The 19,827-nt window shown below is 39.2% G+C and overlaps 1 protein-coding gene across 1 annotated transcript; it reads right to left on the reverse strand.

The window, feature by feature from the left end:
• Nucleotides 1-2,445: 2,445 nt before the first annotated feature.
• On the reverse strand, nt 2,446-19,237 carry cuzd1.L (CUB and zona pellucida-like domains 1 L homeolog; the record flags this gene model as incomplete). Its single annotated transcript, NM_001112838.1, is given in 9 exon segments — nt 2,446-2,749; nt 4,884-5,149; nt 7,492-7,877; nt 9,277-9,449; nt 11,911-12,122; nt 13,299-13,449; nt 14,780-14,982; nt 17,744-17,873; nt 19,142-19,237. Coding segments are annotated over 9 exon segments (1,767 nt in total). The 3' UTR covers nt 2,446-2,585.
• Nucleotides 19,238-19,827: the final 590 nt, after the last annotated feature.

A 19,827-nucleotide genomic window follows, 5' to 3' on the forward strand; every position in this document is an offset into this window, starting at 1 on the left:
TTTGCATATGCTAATTAGGGGTGGGAAGGGGAAAACATTTTTTAGTTCCTTGTTTTGTTACAAAAAGTCACTCGATTTCCCTCCCTGCCCTTAATTTGCATATGCAAATTCGGGTTCGGCTGAGCAGAAGAATTCGGCCGAATCCCGAACCAAATCCTGGATTCGGTGCATCCCTAATTAGAATCTCTAACTGACAGGCTGAGATGGGACATTCAGTTGGAATAACAGTCAGGTTTAGAGACTTCAACTAATAAAACTTAGATAAACAAACCTCTCAGCAAAAAAAACAATCCCCATAACCTATAGGTAACTTTTAATGTACATTCATATTTTAAAATTTAGTTTTTTTGTGTCACTATCACTTTTTTCTACTAGGAAATCATTTAAACATTAAATGAACCCAATAGGCTGGTTTTGCGTCCAATAAGGATTAATTATATCTTAGTTGGGATCAAGTACAAGCTACGGTTTTATTATTACAGAGAAAAAGGAAATCATTTTTTAAAATGTGGATTATTTGGTTAAAATGGAGTCTATGGGAGACGGCTTTTCTGTAATTTGGATTTTTCTGGATAACGGGTTTCCAGATAACATCCCATACCTGTATTGTGTTCTTCCCATGCCTCTGCTGGTTTCCATCCACTTTCTATAGGGATAATCCAAGCCTTGTCTCACAATATCATGCTCTACATCGTACTAAACGTTAATTTAAAGGTCAACAACCTCTTTTAGTTGCAGTTTGGCACTTGTAGTTTTTTCAGCCCTCAAAACGCTTTCAGGTTTATGTCATAAAAGGCACTAAAGTTACCCAGGAGCAGTAACCCATAGCAACTGCTTCTGGGCAAACTTAGTTCATTTTATTGCATATGGGCGTTTGTTTGGCTTCCGAGTGCTCGACTAAGTTCCTGATATTCCTACAAACTAGGGATGCGCCAAACCCTGCTTTTTAGGGTTTACCCATATCTAGGGGTATGGATTCAGGCGATACTTAACCAAATCCATACTCTTCATCTGTGGTGTAAGAGCGGGTGCACAAGCAGTAAAACCTGATCAGTGTCGGACTGGCCCGGAGGGCCACCTGGAAAGAACCCGGTGGGCCCCCGCTGGACCACATGGGATTCCACAAAATAAAAAAAATAAAAAACCTCGCTGATCTGACTATGGCGCATGCGCGCCGAGCACGCCCTCATGCGTGCGCGCAGAGCGGCGCCTCTTAGTAGGGGGCAGCGGTGAGGCCCAATTGGGCCCCACAGTCCGACTCTGAACCTGATGCATAAACTAGGCATGAGCAGAGTTTTTCAGCTCTATGGGTTTCAGATTCAGTTTGGCCAGGCTCTTAGATTTAGCCGACTTCAAATCCAGACAAAAATGGCTCTCATTCGGCCTGAATCCCAAACCGAAATCCAGTACTCCCTACTGCAAATTCGATTTTTCAATTTACACTTTATTGGAATCCCAAATTACAATTTCATGTAATATTGGCGTTTTCACGGACATTTGAAACAACCATCAAGATATGAATGATTTCAAAATATTTTTATTTCAAATATAAAATTTAAAAAGGGAAATTACACTGTACCGGTTTTCTGCAGCAGCTTAATGGGGTTGTTCACTTTCCAAATGCGTTTTCAGATTGTTCTCCAGAAATAAAGACTTTTTCCAATTATTTTTTTTACCATTTTTCCAAAATCTAAGTTTAATGTTCCTGTCTCTGGTGTTGGAGATTAGTAATTCAGTTGCCGATTCTGCTCTGTTATAATTTTGCAACATCAAGGGTCAGATTTATCAAGGGTCGAAATTTCCTAATACAAAAAAACTTCGAAATCCGAATAATAAAAAGACCAGCCAAAAAATTTTTTTTTTGGGGTGAATAGGCCGTTTTAGTTTGAATTCGAATTGTACCAATCGAAGAAGTAAAAAAATATTCTATCAAAGTTTTTTCTAAAAAAAACTTAGATTTTTCAGAGTCCACCAATTGACTCCAAATAGGTTCTATGTGGTCTCCCATACGCTAAAACAGATTTTAGATTAGATGGCGAATGGTCGAAGTTTTAAAAAGACAGTACATGATAAGTTTCCATATTCAAATTTTTTTCAAATTCAAATCGAATTTGGTCTATTCCCTAGTCAAAGTACACAAAAAGAGTTCGAAATTCTAATTTTTTTCATTTGAATTTTCACTTCGACCCTTGATAAATCTGCCCCTTAGTTGATACATTTCTCAGCAGCATCTCTGGAGTCTTTGCAACTATTGTATCAATTCTAACAGTTAATGAAACTCAGGGATTCTGCTCAGTAGGGACAATGATAACAAATCAACTAAACATATCGATTTAGAACAGTATACAGGGTCGGCGACCCCCCCCCCAGAGCGGCTTTAGAAGGTGAAAAATTAGACTTACACTTCAATATTAGAAAACACAGTCACACATAGAAAACAGAAAGTAATTGGAAAAACTCTTTATTTCTGGTAAACAATCTGAAAACAACTGAACTGAAAAAAGTTTTGGAAGGTGACGACCCCTTTAATGTGTTTCCACCTGAGATGAAGGCCATCCCTATAGAGAGAGGATTTTATTTTCATGTTACTGAGTGGGTACAGGATGGTATCTGTAAGCAGCGCGTTGTTTCCTAGAGGAGCGCAGCACTACCAGTGACACTATGAGAACATTGGCCACTAAAACAAGGATTCCAAACAAATAGAAACTGCCGTGTTCTGCTTTGGATCCATTCTCCTCACCGATAGATTCTGCAGAGAGAAACAAGATGAGGGCAGTGCAGCTGAACACAAGCGGAGCCTTTCAACGTACAGCAGAAGACAACGGAGTCTAATCATAATCTAATAATAAATAAAACATGTCGAGGGTAAACCGAGCCTCAAAGATGAACATTCATGCAGTGCCTCTGATTGGAACCTTCAGAACTCATTTATTAAAGGAACAGTAACACCAAAAAATGTAAGGGGCAGATTTATCAAAGGTCGAGGTGAATTTTCGACTTCAAAAAATTTGAATTTCGAGCTAATTTTTGTGTACTTCCACTAGGGAATAGTCCAAATTCGATTAGAAATTGAAAAAAATTTGAAAATTCAAATATCGAAATTTATTATGTACCGTCTCTTTAAAAATTCGAACCTATTTGGAGTCAATTGGTGGACTTTGAAAAATTTAATATTTTGGGGGGAGAAAACTTTGATTCGAAATTTGATTGAATGCCCTATTAATTCGATTCGTACGATCAAAAACGGACCTATTTGGCCAAAAAAAAACTGGGGTCAGCCATTCAAGCACAGGATACACAGTAGCTAACAGATATGTTCTGAAGAATCCCATTATATACTACAAAGCTTATCTGTTATCTACTGTGATCCTGTGCTTGAATGGCTGCCCCCATGGCTACACAGGATCTTGTTTATATAAACTATAGTGGTACTTATCTGTTATCTACTGTGTATCCTGTGCTTGAATGGCTGCCCCCCATGGCTACACAGCAGCTTGTTTATATAAACTACAGTAGTACTTATCTGTTATCTACTGTGTATCCTGTGCTTGAATGGCTGCCCCCATGGCTACACAGCAGCTTGTTCATATAAACTATAGTAGTACTTATCTGTTATCTACTGTGTATCCTGTGCTTGAATGGCTGCCCCCATGGCTACACAGCAGCTTGTTCATATAAACTATAGTAGTTCTTATCTGTTATCTACTGTGTATCCTGTGCTTGAATGGCTGCCCCCATGGCTACACAGCAGCTTGTTTATATCAACTATAGTAGTACTTATCTGTTATCTACTGTGTATCCTGTGCTTGAATGGCTGTCCCCATGACTACACAGCAGCTTGTTTATATAAACTATAGTAGTACTTATCTGTTATACACTGTGTATCCTGTGCTTGAATGGCTGCCCCATGGGTACACAGCAGCTTGTTTATATAAACTATAGTAGTACTTATCTGTTATACACTGTGTATCCTGTGCTTGAATGGCTGCCCCCATGGCTACACAGCAGCTTGTTTATATAAACTATAGTAGTACTTATCTGTTATCTACTGTGTATCCTGTGCTTGAATGGCTGTCCCCATGGCTACACAGCAGCTTGTTTATATAAACTATAGTAGTACTTATCTGTTATCTACTGTGTATCCTGTGCTTGAATGGCTGTCCCCATGGCTACACAGCAGCTTGTTTATATAAACTATAGTAGTACTTATCTGTTATACACTGTGTATCCTGTGCTTGAATGGCTGCCCCATGGGTACACAGCAGCTTGTTTATATAAACTATAGTAGTACTTATCTGTTATACACTGTGTATCCTGTGCTTGAATGGCTGCCCCCATGGCTACACAGCAGCTTGTTTATATAAACTATAGTAGTACTTATCTGTTATCTACTGTGTATCCTGTGCTTGAATGGCTGTCCCCATGGCTACACAGCAGCTTGTTTATATAAACTATAGTAGTACTTATCTGTTATCTACTGTGTATCCTGTGCTTGAATGGCTGTCCCCATGGCTACACAGCAGCTTGTTTATATAAACTATAGTAGTCTTTCTGAAGCATACACACACCAGTATTATCAGTGCAGGGCAACAGTGCATAATATTGTCATTCCTTTAAAGGGGTAGTTCACCTTTAAGTTCATTTTTAGTATGTTATAGAATGGCTAATTCTTGGGCTTCATTGTTTATTTTTCATTGTTTTTAAATTACAGTATTTGCCTCCTTCTAACTCTTTCCAGCGTTCAAATGGGGGTCACTGACCCCATCTATAAACAAATGCTCTGTAAGGCTACAAATTGTTATTGCTACTTTTTATTGCTCATCTTTCTATTCAGGCCTCTCCTATTTATATTCCAGTCTCTTATTCAAATCAGTGCCTCTTACCTGAAATGTCATTGTGAGTATGATGGCCCAGACGGATTGGTCCCACGACAGCATTTGCTTTCCACTTGCTTGAGCCCAGGTCCCTGCGATGCCGGGTAATACAGCCCTGATTGCAGCGTGATGCAGTGTCATTCGTATCACAGATCACTACACGGCACTTGAGATAAACAGAATTGTGCAAGTGCAGGAACTTGAATGCGCCGAAACTGAAACGTGCAAAACCACTGCCAGATGGAAAGTTGTGATAGGTATCATCCTTCGCACAGCTGCAAGTGGATAGAGCAAGATTAATCACAAAGGCACTTCCTAAATTAGGCAAAAACCATGTTATAATATAACTATAGTTGTTCCCCTTTAAATGAACATTTAGGGGCCCATTTACTTAGCTTGAGTGAAGGAATAGAGGAAAAAAACTTCGAATTTCAAATGGTTTTTTTGGCTACTTCGACCATCGAATGGGCTACTTCGAATCGAACGATTCGAACTAAAAATCGTTCGACTATTCGACCATTTGATAGTCGAAGTACTGTCTCTTTAAGAAAAAACTTCGACCCCCTAGTTCGCCACCTAAAAGCTACCAAAGTCAATGTTAGCCTATGAGGAAGGTCCCCATAGGCTTTCTAAGCTTTTTTAGGTCGAAGAAAAATCATTAGATCGATGGATTAAAATAGTTTGAACCGAATGATTTTTCGTTCGATCGTTCGATCGAACTACTTGCGCTAAATCCTTCGACTTCGATATTCGAAGTCGAAGGATTTAACTTCGATGGTCGAATATCGAGGGTTAATTAACCCTCGATATTCGACCCTATGTAAATCTGCCCCCTAGAATGATATAAAGAGTGATAATCTGAGACCATTTGCAATTGGTTTTCTTTTTTTTATTATTTGTGTGTTTTTTAGTTATTTAGCTTTTTATTCAGCAGCTCTCCAGTTTGCAATTTCAGCCATCTGGTTGCTAGTGTCCAAATTACCCTAGCAACCAGACACTGATTTGAATAAGAGACTGGGATATGAATAGGAGAGACCTGAATAGAAAGATGAGTAATAAAAAGTAAATTTGTAGCCTTACAGAGCATTTGTTTTTTTTTAGATGGGGTCAGTGACGCCCCTCTTTGGAAGCTGGGAAGAGTCAGAATAAAAAAGACAAATAATTTGCAAAAAAATGGGGCCCAGCTCACTCCGATCCCCCATCCTACCAACTCTCTGCCCCTCCTCCGCCCACTCCCTAGCTAACAATAGAGGAAGCAAACTCTGCAGTCCGGGGCCCCCTTCAACTGTGGGATCTGTTTCCTTTATAGTTACGACACTGGACTTGCTGGCAATGCTGCAACATACTAAAAGTAAACTTAAAGGTGAACCGCAATTTTAAATGAATTGTTAACTATTAAAGGGGTGGTTCACCTTTAAGTAAACTTTTACTATGTAATGGAATGGCCAATTCTAAGCAACTTTTCCATTGGTTTTCATTATTTATTTTTTCTAGTTTTATAATTATTTGCCTTTTTCTTCTGACTCTTTCAAGCTTTCAAATGGGCGTCGCTGACCCCGTCTAAAAAGCAAATGCTCTGTAAGGCTACAAAAATATTGTTATTGCTACTTTTTTTTACTCCTCTTTCTAGTAAGGTCCTCTCCTATTTATATTCCAGTCTCTCATTCAAATCAATGCATGGTTGCTAGGGTAAATTGTACCCTAGCAACCAGATTGCTGAAATTGCCAACTGGAGAGCTGCTGAATAAAAAGCTAAATAACTCAAAACCCACAAATAGTAAAATACAAAAACCAACTGCAAATTGTCTCAGAATATCACTCTCTGGGTCATACTAAAAGTTAACTTAATGGTGAACGACCCCTTTAAGTAAACTTTTAGTCTGTTATAGAATTAACAATTCTTAGCAAGTTTTCAATTGGTCTTCATGTTTTAAAATAGTTATTTTTAATTATTTGCCTTGTTATTCTGACTTTCTCAAGATTTTAAATGGGGGTCCCTGACCCCAGCAGCATAAACTATTGCTCTGTGAAGCTACAGTTTTATTGCCGCTGGGGTCATTTGTGCCCTAGTAACCAGACAGCTGCTGAAATTCCAAACTGGATTTGTGCTGAATAAAAAACTAAATCATTAAAAAAATAAAAAACAATTAAAAATTAGGGATGCACCGAATCCACTATTTAGGATTCGGCCAAACCCCCGAATCCTTGGTGAAAGAATCGGCTGAATACCAAAACAAATCGGAATCCTAATTTTCATATGCAAATTAGGGTCAGGAAAGGAAAAAGTCGAAAAAATCTTCTTTTGTGACAAAAAGTCGCGTGATTTCCCTACCCGTCCCTAATTTACATATGCAAATTAGGATTTGGATTCGATTCGGCCAGGCACATGAATTTGGCCTAATCCAAATCCTGCTTAAAAAAGGCCGAATCCAGAACCGAATCCTGATTTCGGTGGATCCCTTTTAAAAATTAAGACCAATTGCAAAGTGTCTGTGTATATTATATTAAACGTTCGTTTATAGGTCAACGTAATTGTAAAAGTATGATTCGTTCATTTGGTTTTTGATCTGGAACCAGAGATGCGGTGCTGTTACTTTTTGGGGATTTGGGTTCCTACCCTTGTCTGACGAGATCATACGTTGCAGCTTGGAATTTGGGTTCAGAAGAGGCAAAGCAGGAGTCAGTGAAGACAGTCAGCTGTGGGTCTGGGAGATGCAGTGTGGCTTGTAAGAAAAGCGTCTGGTTTAGATCCACAAAGTAGGGAGATTCCAGCACTGGGGTAACAAAGGTCTCGGAGGTAAAGAAGGACAGACCGACGTCGTATCTGCTGGTGTCCCGCTGCTCCTGAATAATATCATCCTCTGTCGTGTACATTATCTCCACAACCGTATTGCCGTCCAATTCACACGTCACAATAATCTGAACCTGCTTACGTCTAGTGATCAGCCCTCTGGCTAAAGATGCCGAAATGGTGTTTGTGTATGAGATTGTATGATCTTCCAACTGCCAAACAGGAGGACAATTCCATTTAAAAAAAAAAAAACCATAAGGAAATCAAATCCCTACAAGTTAAATGTCTATATTGTTATATTGTCTATATTGACATTTACCAGGTGGCAGCATTATTCAGATTACACATGATAGGTTCCAACTGTACAATCAAGTCCCCCATATCTTGACTGTGTGGATTGCTGCTTACACACAGACCTCAATGGAAAATTTGGGCAGTTAAAGGGGAAGTAAAGTCTAAAATAGAATAAGGCTAGAAATGCTGTATCTTGTATACTAAATATAAGCATGAACTTACTGCACCACAAGCCTATTAAAATAAATGATTTATGCTTTCAAAGTTGGCCACAAGGTGTCACCATTTTTTAACTTTGTTATACATCTTTGCAAGACCAAGACTGTGCACATGCTCAGTGTGGTCTGGGCTGCTTAGGGTTCATCATTAATTATCAAAACAGCACAAGTCAAATAATATCTGCCAGACACCGATACAGTAAGACTGATTAATAATCCGGATATACAGACTGCACTGAGTCCTGTGTTGTCATGTAATCTAATGTGGATTTTATAGTTTTTGTATTGTTTAATACAAACTTTCTCCTACTCTCAAGAACCAGTGGTTGCAGCAAAATAATCCTCCAAATAGAATCCCAGTTTATTTGTTTAAATTTGGCTCCATAATATTTGTCCCTGCAGCTGGAGTTGGAAACACTAAAGGGGATGTAAAGGCAAAAATAAAATCCAATACAAATCTCTACACAGTCGCCGCCTGCTCTACAGGGAAACAAACAAAGCTGCTTGAGTTCTGCATGGCTGGGAAGTAAGCCTGCTGTTCATAAGTATGATTGTTTCCCTGCAGAGCAGTTAGGGACCGTCTGACAATTCCTATCCACATTAGTAAATGAAGGGAGAATTTCACTGCATACAGTTAGGTTTCTTAGAAAAACAGTTTAATTAAAGTATATTGGAGATAGGTTTCTTTTTCATTGAAGAAAGTAAAAATTGGATTTAATTTTTTTGCCTTTACATGCCCTTTAAAGAATAAGGAAACCTAAAAAATAAGTGAATGTAAATTTGATGACAGTGCTATTCTAAGCACTTTTGCAGTGTCCAATCATTATTTATTTATTTTTTTAATTCCAAGATATTATGGGTTACATGTACTGTTAATATGAATGAATTTTGTTACGATAGCACCATCTGCTGGTCATTTTCTGACCAGTCTGACCACCAAGTAGTCAATAAAGTTGTCAGGAGAAAGAAAGAGGCTGCTCTGATGTTTTCTGGTTAGGAAACATTTCAGAAAGGTTTCTAATTTTTTTCCTAACCAGCCTCTTTTACATAAAGAGTTGCATCTGACCTGCCAATGCCCACAAATATATCAGTTTCTCACCTTTCTGACTGTCCCACAAGTCTGGTATGGAACAATAAATGCAACAGGGTTGCTGGATAGAGGTCCGCAAGCTGTATCGGTCAGCGTCAGTTCATCTGCTGTATATCCCAGGCTTTCAAGGTATGATGGATTAATGATCACTGTCATTTCATCTCCAGAGCAGGACAAGGAGGCTACAAAGAAATAAGAGAATGACTTCCTGTCTGTGCCTTAAAGGGGAATTTAACTTTCAAAGTTACATTTTAGCATGTTATAGAATGGCCAGTTCTAAGCAACCTTTCAATTAGTCTTTATTTTTTTAATATTTGTTTTTGATTATTTGCCTTCTTCTCCTGACTCTTTCCAGCTTTCAACTCGGGGTCACTGACCCCATCTAAAAAAAAAACAAATGCTCTGTAAGGCTACAAATGTATTGTTATTTCTACTTCTTATTACTTATCTTTCTATGAAGGTCTCTCCTATTCCTATTCCAGTGTTTTATTCAAATCGATGCACGGTTGCTAGGGTTATTTGGACCATATTATCTCAGAATATCACTCTCTAGTCTACATCAAGCTAAAATTGAACGCAAAGGTGAACAACCCCTTTAAAACAATGACAGCTAAATCAGTGTATGATGCGAATGTGTTATGTTTAATCATGCATGTGATAGGGGTGCAGTGAACTCCGTGTTTAGCTGAACCCTTAGGGGGTTATTTACTAAACTCCGAATTTATTTGGTTGGGCTTTTTGGGGCAAAACTCCAATTTTTTTTATTTTTTTTAAAAACTCAATTTTTTTGAGACTTATTTAAGCCTGATGCTGCAAAAAGCCAAAAATCTGCCATCTCAGCATAAGTCAGTGGTGGAACTACCGGGGGAGCAGAGGGTGCGAGAGGGCCAGGGCCCGTCCCCCTTTACTTACGCTACTGGCATAAGTCAATGGCTGAAGTCCCTGTCCTAATTGGAAGTTTATGTGGTCTACTCTGGGTTTAGCCCGAAATCCATCATTTGGGGGTTTTCAGGCAAAACCCCAAAAAAATCATACGATTCAGGGCAAAAGCCAGAAAAAAACATACAATACAATTATTCATATGATTTTTTCAGGGTTATCCCAAAACCGATTAATTTGAGTTTTTTAAATAATAAATAAGGTCAAATTGGGTATGGCAGTTTGGTTGTGGTTTTTTTAATTAAAAAAATTAAGGATTGGCCCAAGTGAAAGGAAATTAAATAGTCAGGGTAAGTCACAATTGGCTGGTAAAGTAATCAAACTCTGGATATTTTGTTTCTGATTCCAAGTTTTTTTTACCCACTATTTAAATGACCACATGAGCAGATCTTTGAACTGAATGTTTAGACCCCAGGCCAACAATTGGATTATATTACAGACCTGTTGGGAGTGGACTGTATCAACGTGCCAATGCGGCCTTTGTATGATGGGATGTTCTAACCTGCCCAATGGATATAAAGCACATTTGTAGCCAGATATTGGTTGGGCAGGCAGCTGGGTGGGCTCAATGCATGGGCCAATCATTTGCCATATTGGTCTGTAAAACTAGAAGCGTTTATTGGCCACTCATTCTACCTTTACATTCACAGAAAATAGTGAGTTTCTTACAATAAGCTTAAAGTGGTGGTTCACTTTTAAGTTCATTTTAGTATGTGAAAGATTGGCCAATTCTAAGCAACTTTTCAATTGGTCTTCAGTATTTATTTTTAAAGATTTGCCTTTTTCTTCTGAGTCTTTTCAGCTTTCAAATGGGGGTCACTGACCCCCTCTAAAATTCAAATGCTTTGTAAGGCTACACATTTAAAGGGGCCCATTCACCAAGCTCGGGTGAATGAATAGAGGGGAAAAAAGCTTGAATTTCGAGTAGTTTTTTGTGCTCCTCGACTATCGAATTGGCGTAAATTCACCTGAGTAGAATGATTCGAATAGATCGAGTGCAAAAACGATGCGACTTTTCGCCCATTCAATAGTCGAAGTACTGTCTCTTTTAAAAATACTTCGACTGCCTACTTCGCCATGGGAAAGTCCCATAGGCTTGTTTTCTAAGTTTTTGATCGAATACAAAGGCATTCGATCGATCATTGGATCGAATGAAAATCCTTCAATCGAATATTCGATTGTGCGCCTATTCGCCTGGCGAATATTCGCCCATTCGACTATTCGCCAGAGCGTAAATTCGCCTGAATCGCCTATTCGATTCTATTCCCCAGTCGAATTTCGAGGGATTTAACCCCTCGAAATTGGACCCTTGATACATCTGCCCCTTATTGTTATTGTGACTTTTTATTACTTTTTTTATTACTTTTGTTATAACCAGTCTCTTATTCAAATCAATGCATGGTTGCTAGGGTGGTTTGGACCCTAGCAACCTGATCGCTGAAATTGCAAACTGGAGAGCTGCTGAATAAAAAGCTAAATAACTCATAATAATAAAAACTGAAAACCAATAGCAAATTGTCTCAGAATATCCCTCTCTACATCATACTAAAAGTTAACTCAAAGGTGAACAACCCCTTTAAGGCTATACTGACATATTAGTATAGAATCCAAGCTGATCTGGAGGCGGCACAATCCTTCCATAGGCTCCAGCCGTGTTTTTATTTGTAATCAACTAATGTGCCTGGTTATATATATCCCACATACTTGTATTGGATTTCGGTAAAGCTTTATAAGCAGCAGAGAATCCAAAGTAGGAATTGGCGTAATCTGCGCTCAGCATCAACGTCACAGAATTGGAGGAGGTTTCCAGCTGAGCTGTGGTGCGGCCACATAGAAGATCCAGCAGAGGAGAACTAGTGGAGGGGCCGTCATACACTGCAATGAAGTCAAACCGGCACAGTGGGTCTATTTCTAAACTGCAAAGTTAAAAGAGACAGAGCATGAATCTAAACCAGTACTCGGATCAACACAAACAACTTTAAAGCTGTCTTCTTGGTAACTGTGGCACTGATTAGCGTTCATGCTCTATAATTTGTGTGATGTTTTCCCTGGATGCTCCGTCTCCGGCACCCTGCTGTGGTTAAAGCTGTGGTTTGCCTTTGCCTTTTCAATAACACCAAAAAAATGGAAGTGTTTTAAAGTAATGAAAATATAATGTACTGTTGACTTGCACTGGTAAAAGCTGTGTGTTTGATTCACAAACACTACTATAGTTTATATAAACAAGCTGCTGTGTAGCCATGGGGACAGCCATTCAAGCACAGGATACACAGTAGATAACAGATAAGTACTACTATAGTTTATATAAACAAGCTGCTGTGTAGCCATGGGGGCAGCCATTCAAGCACAGGATACACAGTAGATAACAGATAAGTACTACTATAGTTCATATAAACAAGCTGCTGTGTAGCCATGGGGGCAGCCATCCAAGCACAGGATACACAGTAGATAATAGATAAGTACTACTATAGTTCATATAAACAAGCTGCTGTGTAGCCATGGGGGCAGCCATCCAAGCACAGGATACACAGTAGATAACAGATAAGTACTACTATAGTTTATATAAACAAGCTGCTGTGTAGGCATGGGGGCAGTAATTCAAGCACAGGATACACAGTAGATAACAGATAAGTACTACTATAGTTTATATAAACAAGCTGCTGTGTAGGCATGGGGGCAGTAATTCAAGCACAGGTTACATAGCAAACACCAGATGCAATCTGTAGAATCTATTACAGGGCTTATATGTTATCTGCTAGGTTTCCTGTTGTCTTTTTAGCCTGGATGGCTACACAGAAGTCTATTTACATAAACTACAGTAGTCTTTCTAAACTTTTACCAGTGTATAGCAACAGTACATTATATTACTTTAAAACTTTTTATTTTTTGGTGTTACTATTCCTGTAAGTAGATTTCAGTACAGTATAACCCCGAATTTACTTCCCCGGATTTTAAGTTTTCCCGTATTTTACGTTGTTTCCCCACGGTCCCTTCATACCAATAAGAATGTGTTCGTTTTGTCACTCTCTTATCAACAAATAACAGTTACACACACAATTAACACATGCAAATAAAATATAGGTAAGACTCACAAGATTTCAGTAAATGACAACTGGATCTTGGTATTCTTTGGTGCATCCAGGTGCCAAACACAAAAGGCAAAGTCTGGGTGTCTGTTAGGATAACTGGGGCTGGAGATGGTTCCAGAGATACCACGTGTGTTTCCTCCACAGGACACAGGCTCTTAGAGATTTCATTAATAAACATTAATAAAACAACACAGTGAGACGATCACTAGTTTAAACATGAAACAATTTATTTGCTGATGGCAGCCTGAAGTCTAAAGGGAGTATGATCTATATTACAGTTTGAGCGCTATGCTTTTGGGAACGCTTTACGTCCTTTACAGTGGTTCTCTTTTAAAGGGGTGGTTCACCTCTTATTGAACCTTTAGAATGTTATATAACGGCTAATTCTTTGCAACTTTTCAATTGGCCTTCATTTTTTTTATATTGTAGTTTTTGAAATATTTGCCGCCTTCTTTTGATTCTTTGCAACCAGGGTTGGACTGCAGCCTTGGGGGCCCACCAGGGCTGCAAATAAAGGGCCCTCCTGGCAGTCACCTGGGGCCCCCTCCTGACCTCCAATTCCAGGCCTGCCGCATGCATACGTTGTGTCTGTGCGAATGCGCAAACACATTTCTCCACAGCACAGGTTCATCTCTTCTGGGAAGCAGCCCGGGTCCCAGCGGGTTTTTTCCCGGTTTCCCGCCGGGCCAGTCCGACACTCTTTGCAGCTTTCATATGGAAGTCATGGACCCCATCTAAAAACCAATGCTATGAAAGGCTATGCATTAAGGGAAAGGGATAAGTTGTGTTTTCCACAAATAATTTGAGTTTTTAAAAAAAAGTACTTGAATATTTTGAGATTTATTATACCCCGACCCTGGAAATAGCTTGAATACAAAAAATACACCATCTAAAACCTGTTGAGGCCATGTAAGAGTCAATGACAGAGGTCCCTTGAACCATTTGAAGATGTTTGTAGTCTTCATGATGTTTTTTTCAGAGGTTTTCGCTCGAAAACACGATTTAATTCGAGTGGAAAACTCCTAAATCAGAAACCATTTGAGTTATGAGTTCATTCGAGGTTTTAGAAAGCTCACATTACTCTAAAACGCAATCTTTGATAAATAACCCCCTAATAGTTATTGCTCCTTTTTTTTTATTACTCTTCTTTCTATACAGGTCTTATTGAAATCAGTGCATGGTTGCTAGGGTAATTTGGTCCTTATCAACCAGATAACCAGCTGAAACTGAGAGCTGCTGAATAAAAAGCTAAATAACTCAAAAACCAGAAATAGTAAAAAATGAAAACCAACTACAAATTGTCTCAGAATATCACTCTCTACATCATACTAAGAATTAATTTTAAGGTGAACAACCCCTTAAATGTTTAGGATTTGTTTAAACTGTTGCCACACGGAGCAGCGTATGAGAAATACATGGAATGTATTTTTGTTTCCTACTCAAGGATTTCAATGCTTAGAAATATTTGCCCATTCTTGACTTACCGCTTCCTGTAGCGAACGAGTTGTAAAACAAATAGAGAATCCGGTCACTGGTATTGGAGTCAGTGAAAACGCGTACGGACAGGCCACCGACTGCCTCAAAGACAGAGATCTGGGGTGAATTTGGGCAGAGTACCCCGAGCACTTGCAAATTTTCATCAGAGACAGTTACATTCTCCTGGGAACAGTCTGCATTAGGGTTTAAACTGGAGGAGAAACACAGTCACATTAATGTCCTACTAGTCCTATTAGCCAGTAAATACAGGACCGCCATCAGAAATCGCAGGGCCCCATACGACAACATTTCCTGGGCCCCCTGGGCTGCACCCACCGCAAGCCCCACCTACAGATCCGCCCTCCCCACCCCACAGGTCCGCCCCCCACCACACAGTAAAAAAACATATCAGTGGCTAGGGTTCCCACATGTTAATAAAAAATAAAAAGATATTGGTGGTCAGGGCCCCCCATAAAAAAACATTTGTGGCCAGGGTCTCCCCATTAAAAAATATTGGTGGCTAGGACCCCACATGAGTAAAAAAATTGGTGGCCAAAATTGGTGCCCAGGGCCCCCCCCCCCATGTTATAAGAAAATTGGTGGCCAGAGCCCCTTAAACGTCCATGCCTTCCCAAAGTCAGCAGCTCTCAGAAAGATGGGGGGCCGGCTAATCAAGTAAGTAGGCGTGGCCGGGGCCCCCTTACCCTCGGGGCCCCCTACAACTCTCCCCCCTGTCCCCCCTTGATGGCTGCCCTGGGTAAATATAAATACTTTGTTCATTTTACTGAATGTATTTTTGGTACATCTCTCATAATGGGGCTTTGCCTAGTCTCTTCTTTTGACAGATCTGCATTTCTACGTATAAAATCATTTGAGGAAATGATACAATGTCTGTTCCAGGGGCCCCCAAAAGTTTTTACTCGTGAACCACATTCAAATGTAAAAAGAGTCGGGGAGCAACACTAGTCTGACAATAGTTTCTGGGGATGCAACATAAGGGTTGTGACTGGCTATTTGCTGGCACCCATGTGGACTGGCAGCCTATAGGAAGCTCTGTTTGGCAGTACACCTGTTTTTTATGGAATTAAAACTTGCCAGGAATTGAAAAATAAACACCTGCTTTGAGGCCACTGGGAGCAACAACCAAGGAGTTGGTGAGGAACATGTTGTTCGTAAACCAGTGGTTGGGAATTGCTGGTCTATTCAAACTAATTATTATGCAGTGTTGTTGCACAGAATTCTGGTGCATCCAAAGCAATTGTGCACAATGCACCAATATACCGTAGTTGCAACTAACAATTTGAAAACATTAATAAGGGTATCACCGTGCAACCTGCTTGGCATAAGTTATTATCAGCCTGTGGCAGGTGTTATGTACAGGGCTGCTTTGCAAGCAACAACATACGTTTTTTTGTGTGGAAGAGTCCTTGTCCTGTGCTTGTAGCTGGAATTAGTACAGGTATGGGATCCCTTATCCGAGGCCCCTTTTATCCAGAAAACTCTGGATTAAAGGAAGGCCATCTCCCATAGACTCCATTATAATAAAATTCTTCAAATTTTTAAAAATGATTCCCTTTTTCTTTGTTATAACAAAACAGTAACTTGTACTTGATTCCAACGAAGAAACAACTTACTAAAGGTGAAACAATGCTATTGGTTTAATTAACATTTAAATGATTTTGCAGTAGACTTTGGGGCACATTTACTCAGCTCGAGCGAAGGATTAGAATAAAAAATACTTTGAATTTTGAAGTATTTTTTTGGCTACTTCGACCATCGAATTGGCTACTTCGACCTTCGACTACGACTTTGAATCGAACGATTCAAACTAAAAATCGTTTGACTATTCGACCATTCCATAGTCGAAGTACTGTCTCTTTAAAAAAAACTTTGACCCCCTAGTTCGCCACCTAAAACATACCGAGCATCAATGTTAGCCTATGGGGAAGGTCCCCATAGGCTTTCTAGCCAATTTGGGATCGATGGAAAATCGTTCGATCGGTGGATTAAAATCCTTCGAATCGTTCGATTATTCCTTCGATTGTTCTATCGCAGGAAATGCGGTAAATCCTTTGACTTCGATATTCAAAGTCGAAGGATTTTACTTCGACGGTCGAATATGTTCCCCTTTATGTATGGAGATCCAAATTACAGAAAGACCCTTATCCGGAAAACCCCAGGTCTCGAACATTCTGGATAACAGGTTCCATGCCTGTATACAACCCCCAAAGTCTTTAAGGGACTACAGAGAAGATATTAGGCATTGGAACTCTGTATGCAAGGTTGCTGCAGTTGTTTTAATTGATTCACTATACATAGAGCAGCAGCAGCACCGGGCCATGGTAGTCTGTGGGTGAAACACCTGTCTACCTGAATTGTCTTTTTTTCCTTTTGCCTTATGAGGGCAATTTGGAGAGCTATTCTGTGCATCTACGTAATGGACCCCTAAAAGAGAAGGTAAGTCAGCTGTACTGTGACTTTAATTATTATTACACTTATTAATATTAGTAGTTAGTGATGGGCGAATTTATTCGCCAGGCGCCGAATTTGCGGCGAATTTGCGCGATTCGCCGGCAGCTAATAAATTTGCGAAACGCCCGCGAAAATTAGCCGGCGTCAAAAAAATTTTTTATTTTTTTTTTCGCCGGCGTCAAAAACGGGCGCCGGCGTCGGAAAAACGGACGCCGGAGTCAAAAACGGCCGCCGGCGGCAAAGACGAGACGCCGGCGCGATTTCGCAAATTTTTCGCCGTTTCGCGAATTCACCCATCACTATTAGTAGTATAACTGGTCTATGTAGTGTGCCCAAGTGTACCAAATTGCATTCAGGAGCAAAGAGAGAAAGGTGAATGGCCAACCAGATACTGGTTCCATCTAACCTAGTAAAATCACAAACAATTGAAGTTCCCCACCATCTTGCTCTGTTTGTGGATTATTTTATCAATAGGATAAACTGCACAAAGACATACTTACTTGAGGACAGAGAATACCAGCCGTGTGGTTTCATTGGCCGACCTTTTAATGTCCCACGTACAATCTTTATCCGCTGATTGTTTTATCTGCAGAGGTTGGTAGGGTTCCGTAAGGACATCTCCACATTGTTCTGTGTAGGTAAAAAAAAATTGTGAAATTCCTATGGTTAAATTATTTTACTACTCTTTAAATGAATAAAAAAAGAATGATGAAGTATTACTGGTAGTAACTCATACAATGTTCATCGTGGTACCACCCACTGCAATATTAAGAGGCAGATTTATCAAGGGTTGAATTAAGTAAAGAAGTAAAAAAAATTCGAATTTCGAGCTATTTTTGTGTACTTCGACTATCGAACAGGCCAAAATTCGATTTGAATAATAAAAAAAAACAAAACGAAATTTATCCTGTACTGTCTTTTCAAAACTTGACTTTCGACCGTTAGCCATCTAAAACCTGTCAAATTGCTGATTTAGCCTATGGGGGACCTCCTAGAACCATTTTGGTGGAAGTTTTTGGCAAATCCTTCAATTCGAATCCAATCGGATGCGGTAAAACTTTGATTCGAGCGATTCAAATACAGCCTATTCACCCGCAGATAAAAAACTTGAAAATATTTTCAATAAATTTCGGTTGGTTTTTTTTTCTTCAAATTTTCGAAGGTATGGGAGTTCAAAAAAAAACCTCCCATTGCTTTGAAATTCAACCCTTGATAAATCTGCCCCTAAGATTATTTCACTATTTCTGCCTTACTCTGGATCACCTGCCAGTGGTTAAAGGGTTGGTTCAACTTTAGGTTAACTTTTAGTATGTTATAGAATTGTTAATTATAAGTAAGGTATATTAAGCTCATTATGTCTTTTTTATCGTTTTTTAAATTCTTTTCCTTCTTCTTTTGACTCTTTCCCATTTTCAAATGAGGGTCACTGACCCCATCTAAAAAAACAAATACTCAGTAAGGCTATAGTAATTGCTACTTTTTATTACTCATCTTTCTATTCAGATCATCTCCTATTCATATTCCAGTCTCTTATCCCAATCAATGCATGGTTGCTAGGGTAAGTTGAGCACTAGCAAACAGATGGCTGAAATTGCAAACTGGAGAGCTGCTGAATAAAAAGCTAAATAACTCAAAAACCACAAATAATAAAAAATGAAAACCAATTGCAAATCGTCTCAGAATATCACTCTCTATGTCATACTATAAGTTAACTCAAAGGTGAACAATCCCTTTATCGTTATGTCACTGTATGTTCCTATGTATTCAGCCACTATCCAAGTTTTAAACACCAGAAAGATGATCAAAACTAGAGTTGTGTGTAGATGTATAATCATAGCATCAACCCATAGGTATTCTCTCTAGATATCTTGCCTTAAACTAAACTATTGAATACCGACCTGCAATTGGTGAAGCCTTTTCTTGTGCCAGGGAAGGTGCAAGAAGAACAAAAAAGATTGTCAACCACTCCAGTGAAGGCATGATTGCAGTAAAAATCTTGAAGACTGTAAAGAAGAGTATATATATATATATGTGTGTGTGTGAGTGTGAGTGTGTGAGTGTGTGCATATTGTCCTTCTCTATCTTTCCGAGATCTTTCCAGGTGATCCATTTCTCACTGTAAGCACCTTATTAAATGCAAATTAGTAGGAGGGAATTCAGCACCTGTTCTTTTATCAACTGCCAGTTAACCCAAAGATGGAATTGGGCAATAATTAAGTGCCAATAGCTCAGTGCCAGATTCTTATTTGAACTGGGCCCTGCAATGTTAAAGGCTATCCACAGTCCTCCATATTTCTCTAGCAAATTTAAAAAGAGTTTTTTCACCTTTTTGAATTACTTTTAGTATGATGTAGAGAGTGATATTCTGAGACAATTTGCATTCGGTTTTAATTTTGTATTATTTGCGTTTTTGTTGAGTTATTTTGCTTTTTAATCAGCAGCTCTCCAGTTTGCATTTTCAGCTGGTTGCTAGAGTGCAAATTACCCTAGCAACCATGCATCGATTTGAATAAGAGAAGAGAGGTCCTGAACAGAAAGGTGAGTAATAAAAAGTAGCAATAACAATGCAGTTGTAGCCTTACAG

The sequence above is a fragment of the Xenopus laevis genome, chromosome 7L, assembly GCF_017654675.1.
Source record: "Xenopus laevis strain J_2021 chromosome 7L, Xenopus_laevis_v10.1, whole genome shotgun sequence".
In the NCBI taxonomy this organism is placed as follows: Eukaryota; Metazoa; Chordata; class Amphibia; order Anura; family Pipidae; genus Xenopus; species Xenopus laevis.